Below are 24332 nucleotides of genomic sequence, written 5' to 3'. Positions count from 1 at the left end.
TCCAGTGAGATTACCACTATGCCACCATTTCCCCATTTCATGTAATATCTCCTTGTAATTCAACCCTTTGAGTCCAGGCATGATTCTGGTAAAACTACACTACACTTCCTGCGAGGTCAGTGTATCCTTCTTAATGTGTGGCACCCAGAGCAGCACACAGTATTCCAAGAGTGGTTGAACCAGAGCTTTGTATAGTTTTTCTCCTCTCTTCAAGTTGTTGACTTCTTCACTGAAGTCTAGTTGAATGGTTAAATTGGATCCCCAGTACTTCGTTCATGTGGAATTTTTCACTGAGTATTGGAGCACCTCCTATGAACGTTGGTAGGCTATTTAGCTCATGCGTAACCCTGTCCTTATCAGTGTCCACACCAACATGCAGTGTGGATAACTGTGGACCAGGAAGCCTATATGTTCCTTCCCCTTTGTGCTGTAGTTGACTGTAGCACAGTGGCTGAGGTCAATTAACAATGTACAAATTTAATGTCAATCTAATCCTACGACCAGGGCGTGCAAGTGTAGCCTCATAGCATCATTGTGATTAGAAACTCATACGGGAGAAAATCACTATGTATGGAGGTGGGTATCAACAATTATATAATAAAATTACACAAATCAACCTAAAGTTAATCCAGATGAAAATGTTAATATTTTTCAAGAATGGGAACAGTAAACAGAATGCATATAAACGCTGACCTTCAAAGGTTTGTGATCTCACTCAGTCACGTTAAGGGTCCTACTCAAACTACAAGTGTAGCATTGATGCAAAGCAGTTTCACAACAACTTACATCTATATTGCTCGTTCAATCTACGAAAATGTCCCAAGGTGATTCTCAACTAGCCGCAAGGAAAATGGATATTAAGGCAGAAAGGTGGCGATTAGGAGCAGTGATTGAAGACTTGGTCAAAATGGCTTCGCATTAATGTTAACCTTGTGTAAATGCACATAAAACATACTTACGCTGGACTACACACTTTACTCAAAGGTCTACATTTTAGTATATTCAGAAATCCGACAGCTTCACTACTGTAAATGCTAAGCTGGTGTCACCGTGAAATGTATTCTACAACTCATTTAAAGTTACAACTGTTACATTATTAATGAGATGCACCTAATTATCAATTCTTATGCAAACACTGTTTTAAAGCCTTAAAATAACAGTTGCACATTGCGTTGAGTGGATAGGAGTGATTTGGGTTTAAAAGTTCACACTTGTGTAATATATAAAGGACAAATGAGACAGGGTTGTATCAGTTATTCCAGTGACAGCATGTTCCAAATTTAATAAGAAAAATGCCAAAATGAATGCCCTCAATATGGACTTCAATCAAGACATTACAACGATGATGAATGATACTATTTCCAAAACAAAGGCCTGCAAAGAAAGACTGTCCCATCTAAGGTCAGTCTTGTTTTCCCTGTAATTACTAGGCCTGCCTTCAGGGAACCATTCTTACAAAGAGAGCAGGAAAATTCTATTACATTTAATTGGTTTCCAAAGTCTCTGCTTGTTGAATTATTTACGCTGGGATATCGGAATAGGATTCTTTTCTTCTCTCTTACTTGAACTCCTGTTCGAAAGTGTCGGCGAAATGTTGAGGATCAATGCAGTCCATTTCTGTCACATGAATTTTATATACCTGTATCGGCTGCAGATTGAAATCCCTCCCAGCATTTTGTGGAAGAGCGAGCACGATCAAATGTGTCTTCATCAGGGATTCATGGCAGCAACAGCAATTTTACAAGCAGTGCTGAAAGCCTGGTAATATCCACGTTCAATAACTAATCACTCCTATTGACAGAGGTACACTTTTGTATTTGGTGAAAAACCACAAAAAAATGTGGGCATAAGTTGGCAAGAGATGTAGATTCAGCTGAACAGAATTCAGTCACTAAATGTATCCATAAAACAAGGGCCAGGTAGCGCAACAGTATAATCTATGCCTTTTTGTGGTGATTTTGTGCAGGGAGATTGAGGTACTGTCATCAATCATATATCAAATAAATCTAACAGACTAGACTTCGGAGCCTCTGAGGAATTCCCTCTGCAGCTGAAGTGGTTACTAACCACCAGTGACTCATCACATGGTTATCAATTTTAGTAAGACAGTTGCTTAATGGCTACTTTATTGCCAAAACAAATGCCCACTGAGGTGTTTGACAGCTGAACATTCTATAAATAATGGCTCATAACATCCATCATTTTTTCCCAGGCCAGTTGTGACCAGTCAGGTTCAGGTTTGAGGCAGTGACAAAACATATATTTTTGCCAGTCACCCAAAAGTTTTGCCAGATCAACCAACAGTAGGCACTCCAACCACGACCCATTCCGATTACACATGAACCAAGCAACCCAGAATGAAAAAACAGCAAAAAACAGGGAAATAAGAGTACTGGTCCAAACTGGTCTTGTATACCTTAAAATGGAACACCAGTAAAAACTGGGAAATAAGAGTACTGGTCTGAACTGGTCTTGTATACCTTAAAATGGAACACCAGTAAAAACTGGGAAATAAGAGTACTGGTCCGAACTGGTCTTTTATACCTTAAAATGGAACACCAGTAAAAACTGGGAAATAAGTGTACTGGTCCGAACTGGTCTTTTATACCTTAAAATGGAACACCAGTAAAAACTGGGAAATAAGAAGACTGGTCTGAACTGTTTTTTCCTTAAGGGAATCGAACCATTATTTCCCCAAATATGTGATATAATCTCTCATTTGCTCGTCATTTTAATTGTCGGTTACGTAATTCATTTTTGTTTTATAGCCTTTTCTTTCCTTTGTGGGGTGTCAGTCGCGCCTCAGTTGGTAGCACTCGTGCCTTTGAGTCAGAAGGTTGTTCATTCAAGTCTCACACCAGGGCTTAAACACAAAACTCAAGACTTCCACTTCAGTGTCTAAGGAAGTGCTGCCCTGCATCGTTGGAGGTGCCATCCTTCAGATGTGATGTTAAACTCAGGCCTGTCTGCCCACTCAGGTGGACGTAAAGGATCCCCTGGCATCATTTCAAACAAGAGCAGGGGATTTATCCCGTGTTGTGGCCAAGGTCACAAAAACAGATGATCTGGTCATTGTCATATTGCTGTTTTTTGGGAATTGGTCGCTGCATTTCCCTCATTACAACAGAGACTACACTTCCAAAATACTCCATTGGCTGTAAAAGCACTATGGGATGTCTGGTGGTTATGAAAGGTGGTAGATAAACGCAGGTCTTTTATTTTTATTATTTCTTCATCCCTCTAAAGGTGGACTAACCCTCAACTATTATCCTTTGTAAAACTGCAAACATATATTTAAATCTTACAGAATGGTTTCATTTGTGCAAAGAAGGTTAACATGAACTGATGAAGTGCAATCTTGGACATTGTTATTGTTCATTGGTCAGAATGATCAATGTTAAACAGATTGAATGGCTGCTATTGATCAAGGTGGACATAGGCCGAAGACAGAAATCACATTATTCTGACAGTGCCTCAATTTCAATTCTATATTTAAGCAATCGCGCTGCTATTATATGCAGTATAGTTAATACTCTGAATGAACAAGTTTACTGCTACCTCTAAAAGCGAGTGGCCTGCTCTAAATGAAATTAGAAGCCAGGGACTTGATTTTTATGTCACAGGTAGGAATCGGGAGACTGGACTAACCCTGTCGTTGCCGTTCTGCTACTGTTTTAAGACTGCTAGAAGACGGGACATTCTAAGGGTCCAGCTCCTAAGTGGCTGAGGTGGAAATGGAGATGAGTCAAGTCCAGAACAGGCAAGTTAAAAGGCCCACCTCCGTTCCCAAAAAAAACTCAGCCCAGTGCACCTGATGAAATCACAGATCATCTGCACTTAGTTGAACCTTCTCACCACTTCAGCACCCCCCTCACTCTCTTCCTCCTCACCCACTCACTCCATCATTCTTAGCCCCTCACCTGCTCAACCTCAAACCCTGGCCCTCAACCCCTGACCCTCTCATCCTATCCTCTCACCTGTTATCCACTTGATGAACAGAACTCACAAGCCCCATTTTAACAGTTGGAAGCCATTGAATAACACCAAAAACTCTGAGTAAACAAACAGAGCCTTCAAACCAACTGTATAAACAAAAGCAAACACTTGTAAAAATTAGGTTGTTGATTTGCAACCAAGGCCAGAGTTTTTCCGTCGGCGAGTTGGGGGCGGGGCCTGGTCACCAACGCGAAAATGACGCGGGATAATGTTGGGAGGAACCATTGACATCATTCCGCCCCATTTAAATATTCAGGAAGGCAGGCGGACAGCGAAATCAGCTGTCCACCCGCCGACCTGTCAATGGCCAATTGAGGCCATTGACAGGATAATTAACCCAATTAAAGGCCCTGCCCGTCCAACCTTAAGGTTGGTGGGCAGGCCAGGAGCCCCAGCAGACAGTAGAAAAAACATGAAACCTCATCCACCGGCAGGATGAGGTTTCATGTCCATTTTAAAAATCTTTACTAAACTTTATGTCATATTTATTAACATGTCCCATCGCGTGTGACATTGTAACATGAGGGGGACATGTTAATAATTTTTTTATTATTCCATTTTTGAGGTTTATGAAACTTTCAGCAATCTCCCTGAGACAGCACTTAGTCTCAGGGAGCAGTGCGCTCTTTCGTGCGCATGCATGGAAGAGCGCACTTTGACAGATGGGGAATCCCTCTCCCCCGCCCCCCTGCACAGGAAGCTAATGGCGCTTTCTGTCGGGCAGCCCGCTGGGTGGGCCTTAATTGGCCTGTCCACTCAAAATGGCGGCGGGGCCTATTTCAGCGGCGGAGTTTGGCTGCCTGCCTGCCGCCGAGCCGGTGGAGCCCATCCGCCCATCAAGGGCTAAATTCTGCCCCAAGAGTCTGGGGAGGAATTTTACAGGCCCTCCCGTCGGAGGGATTTTCCAGTCCCACTGAAGTCAATGGAGTTTCGAATGGCTCACTGCATTTTACAGCCCTGCCCCTGCTATGATGGGGCCGTAAAATTCCGCCCCATTAAACTCCCTGGGCATAATTTTCACCCCCCGCAACCCCACCCCACCACCGAGTTGGGGGGATGTTCAGGAGCGGGCGCGCATCCTATCGGCGCCCCGCGCCGCTGTTTTACATGGGTAGACCAATTGAGGCCCGCCCAGCGTGACATCCGCCAGGAAGCGCTATGCACGCCCTATGCGGGCGGTGGGGGGATTTCCTCAGCCGAGATTGCGCTCTTTTGCTCTTGTACACTGAAGAATGCACTCATTTCCCTGAGGCTAAGTGCAGCCGCAGGGAGATTGGCACCAAATGGAAAATGGAAAATGTAGAGAAATAAAATTTCCCTGACACGCCCCCTCATGTGACACTGTCACATGAGTTGGGACATGTCCATCTAACTTTTATTAAATTTTTAAAAACCTACATGAAATCTCATCCTGCCCGTGGATGAGGCTTTGTGTTTTTTCTGAAGCCCGCCAGGGCTCCCGGCCTGACCGCCAACCTTAAGGTCCTTTAACCAGTGCAATTACTTTTTAAATGGTCTCAATTGGCCATTGACAGGTCGGCAGGCACACAGCTGATTCAGCTGTGTCCCTGCCAACCTGAAAATTGAAAAGACGCCGGATGACATTGGGACTTCCGCCCGACATCATCTCACATCATTTTATGCGTCGGCGAGCTGGCGCCCCCCCACCCCCCCACCCCCACCACCCCCGCTCGCCGACCTCAATATCCTGACCCCTGAGTAAACAAACAGGCTTCAGAACTGCTATCTTAACAGATATCTAGACTGAATATATTAAAGCAATGGGAAAAAGATTAAACTTTATCATCATACTTGGTTACCCTTTCAATAGTGTGAAATTTAATCTATCTTTTTTATCCATTAGATGAACATTTTTTATTTTAACTCATCTGAAGTCTTTTCCACATTTGGCAAAGGTACCAATCTGGCAAACACATTGTGTAAGGTGTAGTTATATCTTCCAATCACAACACTGTCATAACTCATCTTAATGATCACAGATACAGCTCACACTACAACATTTAATGAACTATAAAGGAGGGAAAAACATTTTACTTATTTTTTAAACTCTTCCTGCCTCCAATCCATGGTTCACACTTCCATGCAGTTGGTATAAAACCCAACAGCTGCAAAAGTCTGGCTGCCTCCATGAAAGTTTAAAAAAAAACTTAGGTGGGGTGGACTCTCAATGAGCCCACAACACTGTCTGTTTCATAGGAACACCGGGTCCCAGGGCCCACTACCTCCCTACTCTCGTGGAAACAGAAGCAGGGATTCCTGATGCCTCATTTAGCAGCCATTTTTTTTCCAATTCCCCCCTCTGTTTTGGTCCCAATTAGGACCATGAAAATCTGACCCCATCTCTTCAGCCATCTAATCACCACTGGAATTCTATGAGGTTAAAGAGTGAAGCAATTTAGTAATTTAACATAAGGAAGAGTTTTTGCTGAGGTAGATAGAGAGTGACTCTCTCTCTCCTGTTGGGAAATCCAGGAGAAAAAGGATGTAATCTTAAAATTAGAACAAAATCAATTCAATGGAAATGTAGAAGCTTGTTAACAGAACGATTTTATATCTTATTTCACTTGTATAGGAGTCAACTTACAATCGCAGTAACATATGTTGTATTTTCTTTCAATGCTAGCATTGTTTCTATGGTGATACTATTTCCTTCTATTGGATTAGAAGATCTGTCCTATTCAGTAGAACAACCTCATTTACTAAGTTTTTGTTATAAACCATTAATTCTTCCTTAAGCCCCCTTCTTCAATCTCTGATAACTCCTCTAATGTGTAGTCCTCTTTAGTCTCACTAATCTTTGACTGTACTCATATATCAAGACCCACTGTTTCACATACAACTATAGCCCTTAAATGCAAGCGTACTTTATACATTACTAAACTTCCAAGGATTTCCAGCAAGGCTACCACAATGTAGCACTTGTGAAAGATAAGTAGCTACTTAGGGAAATCATTAAGAACCATTTTAGGGCTGTGTAGTCTAGTAACAACTGTAAGTGCTTCCAACTTTGTTTCATCCACCTGCAGTTCCTAACTAAATCAGGATATTTACCACTTTCATCACTACAGAACAATAAAACAACAACCTCAATTACTGCCCATGTGGGAGTATATTTTCTTCATGATGTCAACTGTAACAGAAAAATTGCAGCTAAATGGGTGCTAAAAGCTATTTGTTTTCATAAATTCCCTCTGTACTGTATCAGTATTACCTAAAATGGTTCCTTCTATTCATAAAGTATTAATCTGTGAATAATGAAAGTGGAGAAAAATCTTATTAAAGAACCGTTAACTACTTCTTCATGTTGGGGATGCGCTTGCAGAACACATTTGTTCTCTTTGATTTAGATCCAGTTTAAAAAAGGGTGATATTCTCTGTTAACAGGTAAAATGTCAAAGGCTGATATTATCCTCTGCTTGCAAAGTCAATGAAAAGTTGCCTCAGATTTTGTGAGAAAGGAGCATCTCATATCGTGCCCCATTAGTTAGACTTCTTTACCCTCACCCTTCAGCTCAAAAATACTTTTTCCTATAAATTGCTGGAACTTGAACCCAGAGCCTTGTGATTCAGAGGCAAGTGTGCTACCAACTGAGCCACAGTGGACACCAACCAGCCCCAATGAACATCACCAGTCTTTATCTCCAATAGCCATAAGTAAAACTACACCTGTATAACGCTCAGCACTTTTGTCCTGATCCTTTATCTCTCTCCATCACGTTTAATTATTATAATGCTCATTCTGAGTCCTCATCCCTTATTCTTCATGCTTCTTCACAATACTTGTCGATAGTAATCGTCAATTGCCCAGTGTCTGTAACATTACTCTGAACACTCATCTCAAATATCACTCAAAATCCTCATCACTCACTTGTTGTGTCCAATCAAGTACTCAGCAACAACACTAACCTCTAATGCTTAACCATATACATTGGATGCTATGTTATCTAGCTATTTGCAGATATTTAGCTAAAATAACATGGTTCATCCTTCTAATGTCGGTTTCCCACAACAGATAGTTAGGCACATTTTGGGAAAGTGAGGGGACTGGGCTAAAAATGGTGTGGTAAGGGCAACAGGACCTTAGTGAGCAAGGAGGCCAACAGTCTATCTCCTCAAGCAATGAAGTCTAAGGATAGAGAAAGAAACAGATGAATGATGGGAAGGCAGCAGAAATGTCAAGAATTTGGAGAAGGTACATAATGTATTTGTTGTCCCGGTCACAAAGCCTGTAATTAGTAACTTTGGCCGGGCCCGTTATAGTATTTGGGCAGAAAACCTGATTATAGAGATTCAAACATGGAATTTCAGGAAAACAGGCATGGATTTGGGAGCCAACAATTCAAGGATAAAAGCAAAATACTGCGGATGCTGGAAATCTGAAACAAAAACAAAAATAGCTGGAAATACTCAGCAGGTCTGACAGCATCTGCAGAGAGGAATACAGCTAACATTTTGAGTCCGAATGAATCTTCAGCAGACTCTTCTGATGAATAATCATACGGACTCAAAACATTAACTAAACACATTCAAGGACTTTGGAGTGGAGAATAATGTTGGTGATAGGGTGATAGCTTTGCAAGCATAGAGTGGTTGAGGTGAGCTTATTTTTCAGAAAATGGACAATGACAGTCATTTTGAAAGAGAGGGGAACAGTGCCTTCAAGATCTGGAGATCAGCCCAAGACCTAGATATGTTGAATCTTTAACTTACATTGGTGACATTTCTGCTGCCTTTGGTACTACTTCACCTGCCTTCTTCACCAAGCTTTCAGCCGCAGTGTAAAATCTTTAATTTTTATTTTTCTCTTACTTTTCAATTGTTGCTTTTCCCTCTCCCTCAATCCAACCGACCCCTCTCTTTATTTCTCTTTCTGTACCTGATTTGACTCTAATTCACCCGATTTCCTTCTCCATTATTCCTCTGTTTCTTTCTCTATCCTTAAATTTCATTACTTGAGGAGATGGACCGCTGGTCCCTTTGTCCACTAAGGTCCTGTTGCTCTTGCCAAACCATTCTCAGCTCACGTTTCCAGCAATTTTCAGGGAAAAGTGTATTTCTGAGCTGAAAGATGAAGGTAGAGAAGTCTAAATATTGGGGCATAATATGAGGTGTTCCATTTTCGCAAAATCTGGGCCAAATTTTCATTGATTTTGCATATTGTATCTTGTGGACTGAGGCAGAGAGTCCTAGGTCATCCTTAGCGTCACGGGTGCAAGCTTGCTTGTGGTTTAGAAAGTAAAGGACATCTCTCTGACCCAGCTAACTTTGGCAGAGTGAACAATAGAGAGTCCAGATAGGCATTTACGGTAGGAAGTACCCACTGTGGATTTTCGGCTCCCCTCTATCTTTGGAGAGAATATAATTTTTCAAAATTGTGAACAGAAAGTCTCAAATTTACACTGTATGATGATAGGTATTCAAGAATGTTACTGCATTATGATGAGGAGGACTTTGCAAATCATATTGCAATATTATGTTTGGTCAATCTGAAAGTATATTGGGTTCCTAACAGCTGTTTCCTTTGAATTCCCACTCAATTTGCAGTGCAGCTTGAGGCTCCTCCAGAATTGTTATGCGCCAGTTCTAATGTACACTGTTCTTGTTTTTGACCAAAGAAAGCCAAATCTTTATCTCTATCATGATTTGTTGTTTCTGCACAAGTTAACCTGACATAAACTCAGGGGAGGTGAGGAACTACTTCATGAAACATAGTAATACATTTTATTTTCCAACGAATGTCAATTCTGCCTGAGGATATAAGAAATACAAGCCTTGCTGTGCTATGAACACAGGAATGCTGTGGAATCTTCCCTGAGAGTCACGAAGAATGGACCTTGTTCATCATTGAAGAACTGTGAATGTCAAAAGCAGGAAAAGTCATTCCATATCTAAATTTATTCATATAGTTAAAGAATAAAGTTGCACACACGTTTTGGTGAACAGCTATTAATGTTTTTTTTGTTATATGGTCAATTCATGAATGTGAAGGCCCTTGTAAGCTGGCCATTGGTGTTTAATGCTGATATAGAGAGTTGCTTGAACACTCCAGAATCCATTCAGTGGAGTAAATAAAGCTAAATGGAAACATCATGGTCTGATGCAACTGATATACCTTGGTCAGGATAGGATTAATGGGATGAGCATACCCAATTTCAGCTTGTTCTGAATTATTTAGTGTTTCACTTTATTGTTGTTGCAGAAGCAGAACTAGAAGATTAAATGGTTAACATAGTTTTATCATCTCTCATAGTTTATAGCAATGACATTTATGATAATCATAGGCGTAATTCAAATAAAACTTTTGGCCATATTTAAATCAAGAAAATTTGCTAGTTAGAAAACTTCCACTAATCTATTTCTTAGTTTCATGGTTTCAGTGTTAGTTTGGCCACAACTGCACACATGAAACTAATTTAAAAGCTATACCATTAATTAAATAATTAGTATCATACAAAATTAATTAGGCTAGAATCATATCAGTCCCGAGTAAACACTCTGGGCCCAGACACTGTCTCACTTTCCTTCAACCTATATTGGTCAGATCAGAAAAGCAGATATACACACATTGCCAACAATACTGACAAACCAGATGGCCCAGGGCAGCTCTCACTGCATTTAGGCTGAAAATGGAGAATAAATCTATTAATTGCTTTCAGAAATAAAGAATATTCTTTATGACTCAAGGTGGCTATAAATAGAAGGAGTGGGGTCAATTTTCATTGCTATTTCCTGGTGCTAATGAAGCTGCAATGGTCTTAAACTCGGGTCACCAACCATGCAACCTGCTCCATTTGAAAGGGGCTTACTGCTGGTGTTCAAAGTGCCAGCCTGTTTCAGGTGAAATGCTCCTTCCAGGCTCCTATGACACAAATAGAACTCCAATTGCTATTTTAGCCTTGGAACGTTTCTATGGGCAATCCAAAGTGCTCTTGAAAGGGCCTGGAGAAGCAGGAAAGACAGAATGGGAAAAAGGCTACAACCTTAGGTTGGAAACTATTGAATCCAGCGCCTTGCAGTGGACATGACTGAGGAGAATGAAAGGAAGATCATAATGTAAAGCTGGCATAGGAGAATGGCAGTGAAGGCTTGCTGGTATTCGATACAATGTGAGTAGTGATCTTGGACTGACTGGGGAGCATTGTCTCATGTGATGAGCTTGGAGACTGTGATAGAGCTGTGCCATCAACTGAATGAAGATTCAGTGCTGCCAAGAGCAGTATAAGTCAGCGCCGTCCTGCATTCCAAAACTGGAGATCATTCCAGGTGAGCTCTGGCAATATTTGCAATGTCTTTGTGGCATCTACAAATGGGATAAGGGGCCAGAGTTTCCTGGTTCTACTGTCAGTGCAAAACCATTTCACAAAAGTTGAAAGCCATCTTGCCCTATAAGCAGAAGGACATGAAGCACAGATAATATCAGAGAACATCAGAATAGGAGGTAGGCCATTCGATCCTTCAAGCCTGTTCTGCCAATGGAAAACCATACATTATGTGCCAAAATGGATGCCTCAGTTGACTGCTTTAGCATCACTTTGCTGATTTTCTTTCCAAGTGTTCACTGTCAAATTGTATTGTTCTTATAAATTCCAGCACATGTGAATCAATCATTCCCCAGTGACTTTATGGCAACAGAGTACTGAATAACAATTAGTGCCTTCAACATAGTAAATATCCCAAGGGCTTCGCAAAGGCAAACAAATGATGAGCAGTGGTTGAAAACAAATATATACCTAATGAATCATCTTAAGCTGTTTGTAGACAACTCTGACTTTTTTGAAACCATCAGAAGTCTCTCTGCTGAAACTTCACTGTTCAGATATAAAGGGCATTTGTAACAAAAACAACGTACTATACATTGTTATTACGTCATGATAATCAAGGAAGACTTGCATCTACATAGCATTTTTCATGGCCACCAGACATCTCAAAGTGCTTTACTGCCAATGAAGTAAGTTTTGAATTTAGTCACCGTTGGAACTTGGAAATTCAACAGCTAATTTGTGTTCAGCAAACTCTCACAAACAACAATGTGATAATAACAAAAACAGAAAATGCTGGAAAAACTCAGCAAGTCTAACAGCGTCTGTGGAGAGAAAGACAGAGTTAACATTTCGAGTCCGTATGACTCTTCTTCAGAGCAATGTGATAATGACTGGCTCATCTGTTTTTGTGATGTTGATTGAGGGATAAATATTGGACAGGACAATGGGGAGAACCGCCTTACTCTTCTTCAGATGGGATTTTTTACATCCACCCCTGGCAGGCAGATGAAAGCCTCTGCATAACGTCTCTGATAGTGCAATGCTACCTCATAACTACACTGGTGTATCAGCCTTGATTGTTTTTTTTTTCCTCAAGCCCTGGGGTGAATTTGAACCCAGAACCTTGTGATTCAGAGGCAAGTATGCAATTAACTGAGCCACAGTGGACACCACCTAGCCCTAATGGCCATCACCAGTCTTTATCTCCAATAGTAATAAGTAAAACTCATAGCACCCTCGCCTTTGAATCAGAGGGTTGTGGGTTCATGTCCCACTCCCGGAAACCAAGAATTGTGAATGTACTCGAAAGAGTTACAATCTGTGACTGTTGATAACTCGAAAGAGTTACACCTGTATAATGCCCAGCACTTTTATCCCGATCCTTTATCTCTCTCCATGACTTCTAATTATTATAATGCTCATTCTGAGTCCTCATCCCTTATCCTTCATGCTTCCTTTCAATGCTTGTCAATAGTAATCATCAATCGCCCACTCTCTGTAATGCTATTCTGAATGCTTATCTCAAATATCTCTCAAAATCCTCATCACTCACTAGTAATGTCCAATCAAGTACTCAGCAACAACACTAACCTCTAATGCTTAATCATATACATTGGATGGTAGTTTATTTGGCTACTTGCAGATATTTAGCTAAAATAACGTGGTTCATTCGTCTAGTGTCAGGTTCCCACAACAGATAGTTAGGCACATTTTGGGTGATTGAGGGGACTGAGTCATTGGGTGAGAAGGCAGCAAATGTGGTTGAGGTCAAATAAAAAGCATTTGGTGTTGGAGTGAGACTTGTTATACTAGATGTCCATTTACTATTCCTAAAACTTTAATTTTTAAATGAACTATGCATCTTCACTTCTGAGGACATTCATTAATGGGGATTAATGGAGGCATGGAACAGCGGGTTGGGTTCTAGATAGAACCCACTACCTGGAAATATTTTGAGCTAAAATGGGTTGTGAAAGGGCACCTCAGGATTGAATAATATACGAGGCTTAATTTTCATCCTCGAGGCCGATACCGGGAATTGGGAGAAAGTGTCAGAAAAGATGGGATTTTCATTGTGTGTGGGGAGGCGGGTGCAGGCTGCAGTTGGGTCAGCCATCCCAGTTTGGAGACAGGCACAGGGGCTGTTTAAAAGGCCCGCCTCGGTGCTCTGGGACTTTATTCTGGTTATAATGAAAAAGTAAGGCACTCTAGGTCTCACCCCTCACCACCCATGCCCCATTCATACCACCTCGTGCCCCAGCACCCACCCCGCATGACCCCTCATGTCCCCCATGCCAAGGTATGCCACTTCCCCCAATGCCCTGTAGCCACTCTTGACCGACCCCCCCCCACCACCACATGCAAAGGTATTCCCCCACCCACCCCACTCTAGCCCCTCATGTATCCCCATGCGCTTGGCACTTCCATGCCCATTCACCAAATATACACTGTATAGAGGCAATAGACCCTGTGGTGACAATAAGATGTGTAAGAAAAAAGTTTTAAAAAGTCATTTGTTGATAACTTTCTGCTTTCTTTATAAAAACTCCTTTTTACAACAGGCCATTAAAAGCGTCAATCACCCAGACCCTTTAAAAAGCCAATAGCTGAAACTACAGGCGCTCCAAACCTCTTTATTTTGTGCAAATAAACATTGTGCAATTGACTGAAGAGATCAGAAAGCCAGAGCTGTCAATCAAGCAACATTTTCCCTGGGGCTCAGGTGTTTCAGTGCTCTAATGTATATCTGGCCTCTCAGCAAAGAATGTACAATGAGACTTCACTGAGTTTAGTTCTTTGATCTCATTTTGGGACTGTGATGACTGTCAAAAATATCATTCCAAAGCTCTTGGATAGTTAAGATTTTGCAGATATTAATTCTGAAGGGAGGTATTGGTTGGAGAAAATAGAATCTGTTTCAGTCTTTATAATTGACTAACTTGGACATGGAAATATATATATTTGAAGCAATTTTGAACATTGTCCAAATTTGGTTGCAACAGCTTGAATATTTTTGCTGATGTGAACACTTTCATGTAAAAGTATACTTGAAGCCATGATCCTATTTTTTTGTTTCTTTAACCTCCTGTTGTTTTAGCTATTTTTGTTTGCTATGCTTCAATGGTTTAATCCGAATTGAAAAATGAGGAAAAACATGGATATTCTAAGTTGGCAAAATGAACCTTCTGCAACTTGACAAACCATTCTGCCTTTCCCAAATAACAAAAGAAGGTATTTACACAATTATTCTTTAATTAACACAGAATCCTACAAGTATCTGAAATGAAAGTGCAGGCTATACACTGAAAATAGTGTGTCATTATAGTCCAGTTAGTACCTCCTTTAATGTAATGAAGAAGTGGATTTGATACGAGTGCATTAAGAACTCACCAATAATAGTTTCTAGGCTAGAGAAAACAGAATTTGTAAATCTTGCACTATTTCTATATGTCTACTTTTCCTGGCAAATATCCTCCTCCTTCTTGAACTATCTGATATATAAAACTTTCAGTGATTTAATTAGACAACTAAAGCCATTAAAATAAAACTTTAAGCATGCTCAATTACACCACACCCTTGACTGGATTGTGAATTCCAGAGTGCTCACATATTCATATTGCAAAGCCAGAGATTTATTTTTTATTCAATCCTGTTGTCAAATTAAACCTAGAATTCATGACTGATATTTGAGGGTTGCTGCTAAAGTCTACATTTTATACGTCTCCTGTTCTCTGTAAATCAAGATTGATGAGAACTGAAATTATTCTGTGACTACAAGAATTATAATGCTCCTCGGGGATTCTCATATTTACCTCAGAACAGTTCTTAACTTCGTTCAAATAAAGGGAAGGGTTATTTAAAGGTGGTGCCTGCATCAGTTTGGCAATGCCAGTGATGAAATGACTAGTCCCTCAATTCCACTGTCAATACTTTGATGAAGAGAAATATAGGATTAATATATAAACCAAGTTACAAGTAAAATATAAGCAGTCATTAGGCAGTGGGTTGGAAAAAGACAGGTTTTGTGTGAAAATCTTCCATCTACTACAACCGATTAACATTTTTAGATAGGTGTGGGCAATCAAATCAAACAACTGGTTTTATAAACTAGCAATGTTGATTTTTTTTGGCGGGGGGAGAGAGGGTGATGGAGAAGGCTGAAGATAAATCTCAATGAAAACTGTCCAGTTTTGTTTGATTAAAACTAATAGTTTAAGGCTTAGGCCAATAAGCATTTCAGAATTTCCAAAGTTAGAAACACTCAATTTACTTACCTAGACCATGTCTGTGAGTTGACATAGGAGGCAAAACGGTCCAGGTCTTTGTTTTTGGGTTGTAACATTCCACAGTGTTTAAAGTTTTCAGGCCATCTCTGCCTCCAACCACATAAAGTTTATCATCAATGACAGCCAGGCCAAATTGCAGCCGCCTGCCATTCATCACTCCGGCTTGGGTCCAAGTATTTGTTCTCAGGTCATATTTTTCTATTGTAGTGGCACCTGATAAGACAATTAGGGTTGTGGCATCAGCGAGTGCATTGGAATCCTGAATACATAGGTACGTGCAGTTTAAATAATATCTTCAACAACAGACTGAGGACTTGAAATTCCTCAAGATCTTTTCGGGTGCAGACATTTGGAATCTCACTAAGTATCCTAGTTACTGGCTTTACTCATTAATTTCTTCAATCAATAATGTTTAAAATGAGGAAAGCAGTGGGTTGCAATTTCTTTACTTGCAATTGCGTGCCTGGGAGGATACCATGTAAAATGGAAACCACAGATTGAACATAGCTGTTTATAATGTATGGGCGGAATTTTATGACTCTGTCGCAGTGGGGGTGGGGCCATAAAAAACAGCGAGCCATTCAAAAGTCCATTGATTTTGGCGGGACTGTACAATCCAGCCGGTGTAAAATTCCGTCCTATGTTTTTGAAAATTGCAATTTTGATACTTTAGTACTTAAGCTTGCTCCTGCTTACACATCACTGATCTTTGTTGCTCCAGCATTTGCAGCCATGCCTTCAGCTCCCTAAGCCCTTGGTTCTGGAATTCGCTCCATAAACATCTCTGCATCTCTACCTTTCACCACTTCTCCTTTAAAACTCTACTTAATACCTACTTTTTTGACCAAGCTTTTGGTCACCTGTTCATCGAGTCTCTATATGCGGCTTGCTGTCAAATTTACTTTGATAAGGCTCCAATGAAGAGCTCTGAGACACTTAACTCCATTAATTGCAAATTGTTTTGCCTGCTGATAACATTAATAATATGCCCACCTTTGGTTACATATTGTTGGAATACACAATGAATAGGTTGTACTGCTGTTGTTGATGAATTGAAAACAATCTCAATATCTCATTCCAGTAATTTGTAATTGAAGTATTTTGTGTGAACATGCTAAATTAACATTTTTATGCAGTTGCTCAAATAGACAAACTGAACACGCCAGCCCTTTGCTTCCTAAGTGATACAGGCTGTAGATATTTTGCTGCCTAATAAACAGATTGAAAATTGGCTCCTGCTCTGATCAATAGAGAGCAATGTAAGGATACCTTGATCTCTTCATAGGTGCATGTGTTCTGGTCGCTGTGTTTCCTTCATTGCATTGAGACCAGCAATAAGATAATTGCACATCAAAAAGAAAACAGCTTAACCACAAAGTGGTCAAAATTGTGTAAACGTTATCTCTAGAAATGTTTGAATCTGTCAGTTTATATGGCACTGAGTTAGCAAGAACTATGGTCCACACGTTTGTGTCTGTACCAAGATGCTAGGAATTGGATGAATATCACGTCTGGGAATAAAGGCTTTGATTTTCAAGTCCTTTATGAACAATGAATTTTAAAACTATGGTATGTAAACATTTTGATTATAATTCTTACTGACCTGTGTGGGAATGTCATTATAATTAATTTGATTTTGAAGACGTTACAATAACTTTTGTATGCTCTTACACCTCCCGAGCTCAAAATATTCTTTAAGATCTCAGAGTTTGGTTCCTTATTTTCTGGACCAGTTGAATACTGACACGGGCAGGAAGGTGCTATCAAGTGCTATGAAATTTAAAGCTCCATTTTTATATCTATTGTAGCTGTTACTTTGTTAGGGTACACCCTGCCATTCTTATACCACAACAGCTTTTGTACTGCCCTATCCTGAACAATAACTGAAGAATTGTCTGTTCCTGTTGGCAGCAGGCGTCATGGTAGGCGTGGGCGGACAGTGTGGCGAGAAGGCCAAAAATCAGTTTTATGCCATCGTGCAACCAGTTTGCGACCATCCGCTCCAGCCACATCGGCATGACTTCAGAACGGCATGCTTCATGACTGCCTTTAAAAGGGTGCGCCTGGTAAGCTGAACTTCAAGGGGAGCTCGGAGCTGAGCGCACACAGCGCTGCATCACTCACAGGACATCAAGGAAGACGCTCCCCGCATTCGGGGGGGAGGGGACAGGCAAGTCGCTTTTTCCCAGCTGGTTTTCAGTGCAGTGCTGGGGCGAGGCCAGGGGGTTTGGAGGGTGGGTGCAAGGCAGCACAGATGGAAGGAAGTACACAGACACTTGCTGGGGGTTGGGGGTGGGGCGAGTGTTGAGGGAAGCAGCCACAACTTGGAAAAGCTTTTCTAAAGTGAGCATTCTTCCGCAGTGGAGACCATTCAGTAGTAGCTCCATGGACCTGCTTGGAGTCGGGCCTCTGAAGCTTTTCTGTCCGCTCAAGTAACACAAAGGCATGAAAGTGCCACCAAATGCTCCAGAGACTTTTCATCCCTCAGGCGCAGACCTGCAAATTAATCTGCATTTCAGGGGGCAGCAGAACAATTGGCTGACTGGGCAAGTTGTACAATCCCCTCGTGAAAAATGGCCATGGTGCAGTCACTGGTGGAGGTGCTCATAGCCCCTTGCATTTATTAAAGTTTGGACCTGTCTCTCCCATGGTTTAAGCTAACAGCGCAGTCTTGCAGATCGGTCTAGGAGAATGCCTGAGCCTGAGCTCAGAGCACAGCATGGAGTCCAATGGACAAAGCTGCTGCCAATCGGTCAAGTGGAGTGGGGCAGAGGTCGGTGGGGTTTCGGACAGCCATGAAGCACACTACACACTAGGTATCCAAGTGATGGCCAGCACTCTCCAGCATGCACGAAGAAACCTTCAGACTTAACCAAGGGAGGTTCTTAGGACACATATGCTAACCTACGCGTCTCTCTCTCTTTGATCCTGCAGAAGGAGAACATCAGGATCATGGAGCCTGGTGATTTAGCAGTGTGCCTCATGGCTTACAGAGAGAAGAGAAGAAGAAGAAGAAGAAAAGAGCACAGAGGTGCCAGGCTGGGCAAAGGGAAGAGCACCTCCTTCAAGATGAAGGGGCGGCAGGGTCTGCTGCGCACACAGCTGAAGATCCACAGAGAGCCGTCACTCATAGGCACCTCACTAGACCCAGGGCCTATAGATGGCGCCTGCCATGTCTGCAGATGAGTGAGAACGAGTGTTGCCAAAGACTGCACATGTCTAGGGAACTGGTTGGTCACATATGCCACCTGCTGCAGGATTTGGTGCCATGGGGACATGGAGGGCATCCACTGCCAGTGGCCATGAAAGTGACTGCGGCACTCAATTTTTACACAAGTGCCTCCTTCCATGGCTTCACAGGGGACCTGTGTGGGATCTCACAAGTGGCCATGCACAAGCGTATCCAGGAGGCTGTTGGGGCTATCTTTGCAATGGCATAGAACTTTGTGCATTTCAACTGTGATCAGGAAAGCCAGGAAGCAAGAATGCTGGGATTTGCCCAAATCTCAGGTTTTCCACAGGTGCAGGGTACCATCAACTGCACTCATGTGGCACTTAGATCTTCATGGCAACAGGCAGTCAAATGCGTCAACCAGAAGAGCTTCCACTCCCTGAATGTTCAGCTGGTCAGTGACCACCACAAACACACCCTACATGTCTGTGCACAATTCCCAGGGAGCATCCATGACTCCTACATCCTCAGCAGGTCTCAGATCCCTGACATCTTCCAGGGTCTACAGAGGCTGCCAGGTTGGCTCCTCGGGGATGAGAGCTACCCACAGAGGACGTGGCTGATGATGCCCGTGCGGCAGCCTCAGACTGCAGCAGATCAATGCTATAATGAGGCTCATGCCACGACCCAGACTTTGGTGGAGCAAATGATGGGCATCTTGAAAATCAGGTTCCAGTGCCTCGACAGGTCCAGTGGAGCACTGTAATACAGTCCCCCGAGGGTGTTGTGCATCATCATAGCTTGCTGCGCTACACTGCTTGGTGCTGCAATGGGGGGAGGACCTGGCTGAGGAGGAAATGGAAGAGCTGCACACCTCCTCCGATGAGGAGGACATCGAAGGGGATGACAATGATGAGGTACTCAAAGGCAAGGATGCCGGTGATGAGGCCATCGGACTGGCCAGACAAGGCAGGCAGGCTTGGGAGGCCCTTATAGCCGCAAGACTCGTGGAGGATGATGAGGAGATGCAGTGAAGACAGTCCTGACATCCCCACCTTGCATCTGTGAATGTTTGACACCTGTGTGGCTGATGGCAATGCACATGTCAGGGAGACACAGCGGAGGCCCTAATAGTCACTATTTTTCAGGAGGATGATGACGACCCGCAGTGAGGACACTCTATAGATCTTCACATTGCTTCTGTGAATGTCTGACTCCTGCCTGGTTGAGGGCAGCTCACTTGCGCACTGTGATCAGGGTCATGTCATGGAGACATAGCCGTGAAACTTTAAGTACACCTGATCCTTTTCCAGCCTTCACCATCCCTGGACACAGATACTGAAGAGATCAGGGGCCAGCCCCACCTCAAAGGTGCTGAGAGCACAGAGAGAGAACAATGAACTCTGACGCCTGCCCACGACATTCTGGCAGCAGCAAATGTGCCCAGTGAGTGTGAAGCTGGACCATCACTTTGCTCTGCAGGTTCCACACTGCACAGGGAAGAGGCCCTGGACTGAGACACTTACCTTTTATCTTGTGCAGGAACCAAGGTTTCACATCTGAGTGACACGAACACTGCTCATCATAACAAGGAGCCATAGGCAAGGAGACATTCTTGGGAGTTTATTTACAATAGTGAACATCACGTACCAGTGATTAACACCCATGCCCACACTGTGTAACTGCATCTTTTTAACCTTCCTAACCCTGCCGCTACGTCTTGGTGCTCCCCTGAAATCCACAATGGAGGAGAAGGCAGCCTGCTGATTACGACGCCCTGTCTGTGATGACTTTGGCATGCATCCTCTGAAGGGCTGAGACCTGGAGGGCCCTGGACTGCTTTGGATGTCCTGCTGTGGACCAGATGCACCTTGGGCTGTGGAGCTGGAGCTGTGGGGTCAAAGGAAGGGTGGATTTGGATCAACCAAGCATTCCCACAGTCACCTGAGTGGATGGCCCTGGGGTGCCAAGTTGCAGGTCTCCTCCCTATGAGTGCCTGAGGGTCCCTGGCTGACTCCTCAAGGAGAAGGGGAAGCTGGAGTGAGATTGAGCTACCTCACACCCATCTCGCGTTGACATTGTTGGAGGCCAACTATGGCATCCGCGATGGAGTTCAGTCTGTGCAGCCATGCAGAGCCAATGACCTGGACCAAGGTCTCCATGGCGGCCGCCATCTTGCCAGCATTGACCTCGGTGCATTGGCATGCCGAAGCTATCACCTCAGACTGAAGGCGGACGGGTTCCTCCATTGTGCCTTGCAATCTGGGGAGTGCAGCAGACATCCCTTCCTGATGTTCCTGAGATTGCTTTTGCAGCTGCACCAATTGATTGAGGACCGAGTCCAGAGGCTCATCGTCTGACTCGGACTCAGCAGATTTCTGGTCTCCAGCAATCTTCTGAGTGCCAATGCCCTCAGATGACCCAACCTCTGCCTGCTTTGGAACAGATTGTGTGCTGTGCTCACTAGATTGTGATTCCGAGGCTACTCTACATCTAGGTCCCACCAAGGTATTTGTCGATGTGCTGGTGGAGGGTGTGGGTGAGTGTTGTGATGGGTCTTCAACATAGCTCCCCTCAGGGTCCTCATCCGAGGTGCTCTCAGTGCTGGAGTCGGGGTCACGGTTGCCTGAGGGTGACGTGTCAGATGTGCCTAGGACAGAAAGTGGAGATTATTAGTGCTTATCAGCCACATTGAACACAGAACAGTGGACTCAGAGTCCCATTGAGAGGTGGATCATGTGGTGCAGGATCCTCATTTGGGTGTTCGCTGCCGACTTCATCATTGTCGCAGGAACAGTCAACGTCCTCTCCAGTCAGCTCCAATACTCGACTCTCAACCTTGATGTTCGGCCCTCCACCCCCAGTCTGGGACCTCTCCCGTCGATTGTACATGATCCTGTCTTGCATAAAGACAGATGGAGAGAGTGTAAGTAAGGCGCATGCCAGGCCAAATGAGAAGGATGCCAGGCGTGTGTGTGTGTGTGTGTGTGTTGAGTGGAGCCATGGACAGGATGAGGAGGTGATCTCCAGAGGAGATGAGGGCATAGGGAAATGTGAGGGTGTGTGTGAGAGAATGGGTGGTGATGTCCCTTGAGCTGGCAGTGAGTGAGATGCCAGTGAATATGTGATGGGCTTGCGAGTGGGTGAGTTGAGATTGATGAGATTGTTGACTTACCCTGGCAGCACGGATGAGATCATTCATCCGTTTCCTATACTGGATGGCTGACCTCTTGTGTGCAGCATTGACACTAACCATCTCTGCCACTGCCTCCCAAGCCGGAACGGTGAGACTGATGGGCCTCCTGCGGCCAGAGTGGGGGTAGAGGACATCGTGGTGGGCCTCCACGGCGTCCAGAAGATGTCCCAGGGATGCGTCATTGAATTGGTGGGCTGTGCCCTACTTGGATGGCGGGGTCATGTCTTCACTGGTGTAGTCCTGGGCTGCAAGCATTAAGAAGTGTGTGCATGGCTGCATTTTAAGTATGGCGCCTAGTGTGAGGAAGTGGCGAGGTAATGGCACCATGGGCAAATCGGTGGCCGGTCACCAGCGAGTCGGGCGTGTTTCCTGTGACTGCATAATTAATGAGGCGAAAGTAAGGCACGAAAACCTGCCATTGCAGCCAGTGGGTAAAATGGCTTTTCTCAAGCCCACTGCTGCATTTAGTGCAAATCTGGTACAATTCCGCCCTTAATCACAACCAGTTCTGTCTGAATTGTCAGATATCATCCCGAAATATCCTTACAAGGATTTATCACTGGATGTGCACAACTTCAGTCATGTTTTCTTGATGTGCAAATTCCTTGCAATGCTAGAATAAGGCTCATTAATGTAAACCGTTGTTGCAAAATGCATCACACCAAAAATTCTAAAGTGTTTCCTCCCTGACGCATGTTTTTTGCATCACATTTTTAATCAACAGAACAATAACAAATCTAACAAGCTTTCCTAAAAAGACTACTAGAATGATTTTCTATCACGGCTGTAGAGCAATGATGAATGGAATGTCATGCAAGTAAATAGCCCTGCAAGTGACCCTGCAGAATAGCAAGACCGGGCTATTCATTATGTGCAAACAGCTGAATATTTAACCACATTCAAAATATCATTTTAATTGAACACATTTAGTAAGAACAAGTTACAGTGCTTTCTTAAATCACACATTTAATATATCTTCACTGAACTGTACCTTATGATATTATAAAGCAAATGATAAAATAAGCCTGAACTCGGGTCAACTATGACCAATGATTATTCACAATCTCTTTTCCTTGCCATGAAATTGCAAGCGATGACATAAGGATCGCAGCATGTTTATTACATTTAAAAAACATGCTTAATCCATCCTTGGGGTGTGGGTGTCCCTGGCAAGGCTGGCATTTATTACCCAGTTTTAGTTGCCCTGACTCGGCAGCTGCGGGTCCTTGTGGTGAAGGTACTTTGACGATGCTGTTAGGCAGGAAGTTCTAGGATTGTGTCCGATTTGGAGGGAGACTTTGAAAGCGATGGTGTTCCAATGTATCTGTCATCCTCGTCCTTCCAGATGGTGGGAGTCAGGATTTGTCAGGTGCTGCAGAAAAAGCCTCGGTGAGTTCTCACTGTGCATTCTGCAGACCGTACACATCACAGCTGAAGTATGTTGGTGGGGTGGGGTGGGGGGAGCAGACTTAAGACTTGTGGATGGGGTGCCAGTCAAGTAGTCAGCTTTGTTCTAGGTGGTATTGAGCTTCTTGAGTGTTGTTGCAACCGCACACATCCAAGCAAATGCAAAGTATTCCATCCCATTTTTCTTGTGTCTTGTGGATGAAAGAGAGGCAGAAGAGCCAGATGTTGACCTGCCGTAGTGGTCAACACATGTATGGGATTTCTCCAGATGAATTTTTTGTCAATGATGATCTCCAGGCTGTTGATAGTGAAGATTCACTGATATGCCATTGAATGTTGGGGCATGGTGTGGGGGAGGGGGGTGCGTGGAGTTGGGTGGTTATGTTCTCACTTGTTAGTAATGCTCATTGCCTGACATTTGTATGGTTCAAATATTGCTTATTAACCCAAGCCTGGATGTTGTCCAGGGATTGCTGCATGTAGGAATGGATTTCTTCACTGCCTAATAAATTATGAATGCAACTGAACACATTGCAATCAATGAATGGAAGCATTTTGGCCTCATGATGAATGGAAGCTCACTGATGAAGCAGCTAAAGGTGGATGGTCCTATAGGTCATTGACCTGAGGAACTTCTGCAAGATGTTCTTGGATTAAGATACTTGGCTTTAACACCTACGACCGACCACCTTCCGTCGTGGCAGCTATGACTTCAACCATTGCAGAGTACTCACCGACACCCACTGACTTTGGTTTTACTGGGGCTTCTTGTGACCAGATTCGGTCAAATGCAGCCTTATGGTCAGGTCCAGGCCTGACATAAAACAAAGAGCCCAAAGGTGGACAGCATACTCGGTGAGAGTTGCTGGTGCTGATCACACATCCACAGGCAGCTAACCCCGGCCAAAGCTTCAATTTTGTGCCAGCTGCCTCACCTATAGGAACTCAGATAAATCCCAAGAAAGGAAGGAAAGAGAGAAGTGTTGAACAGG

The 24332-nt window shown here is 43.3% G+C and overlaps 1 protein-coding gene across 1 annotated transcript in view; it reads right to left on the bottom strand.

Annotated features, from left to right (window-relative positions):
* Positions 1-24332, bottom strand: part of LOC144683094 (kelch-like protein 1) — a 386264-nt gene that overhangs the window by 94591 nt on the left and 267341 nt on the right. The window contains exon 7 of the mRNA XM_078546112.1: positions 15554-15778. Within this exon, the coding sequence (XP_078402238.1) occupies positions 15554-15778 (225 nt within the window). The remainder of the gene's footprint in view (positions 1-15553; positions 15779-24332) is intronic.

The sequence above is a fragment of the Cetorhinus maximus genome, chromosome 7 (assembly GCF_964194155.1).
Source record: "Cetorhinus maximus chromosome 7, sCetMax3.hap1.1, whole genome shotgun sequence".
Classification (NCBI taxonomy): Eukaryota; Metazoa; Chordata; class Chondrichthyes; order Lamniformes; family Cetorhinidae; genus Cetorhinus; species Cetorhinus maximus.
Note: the sequence above shows the minus strand (reverse complement) of the source record. Positions and strands in the feature narration are given on the sequence as shown.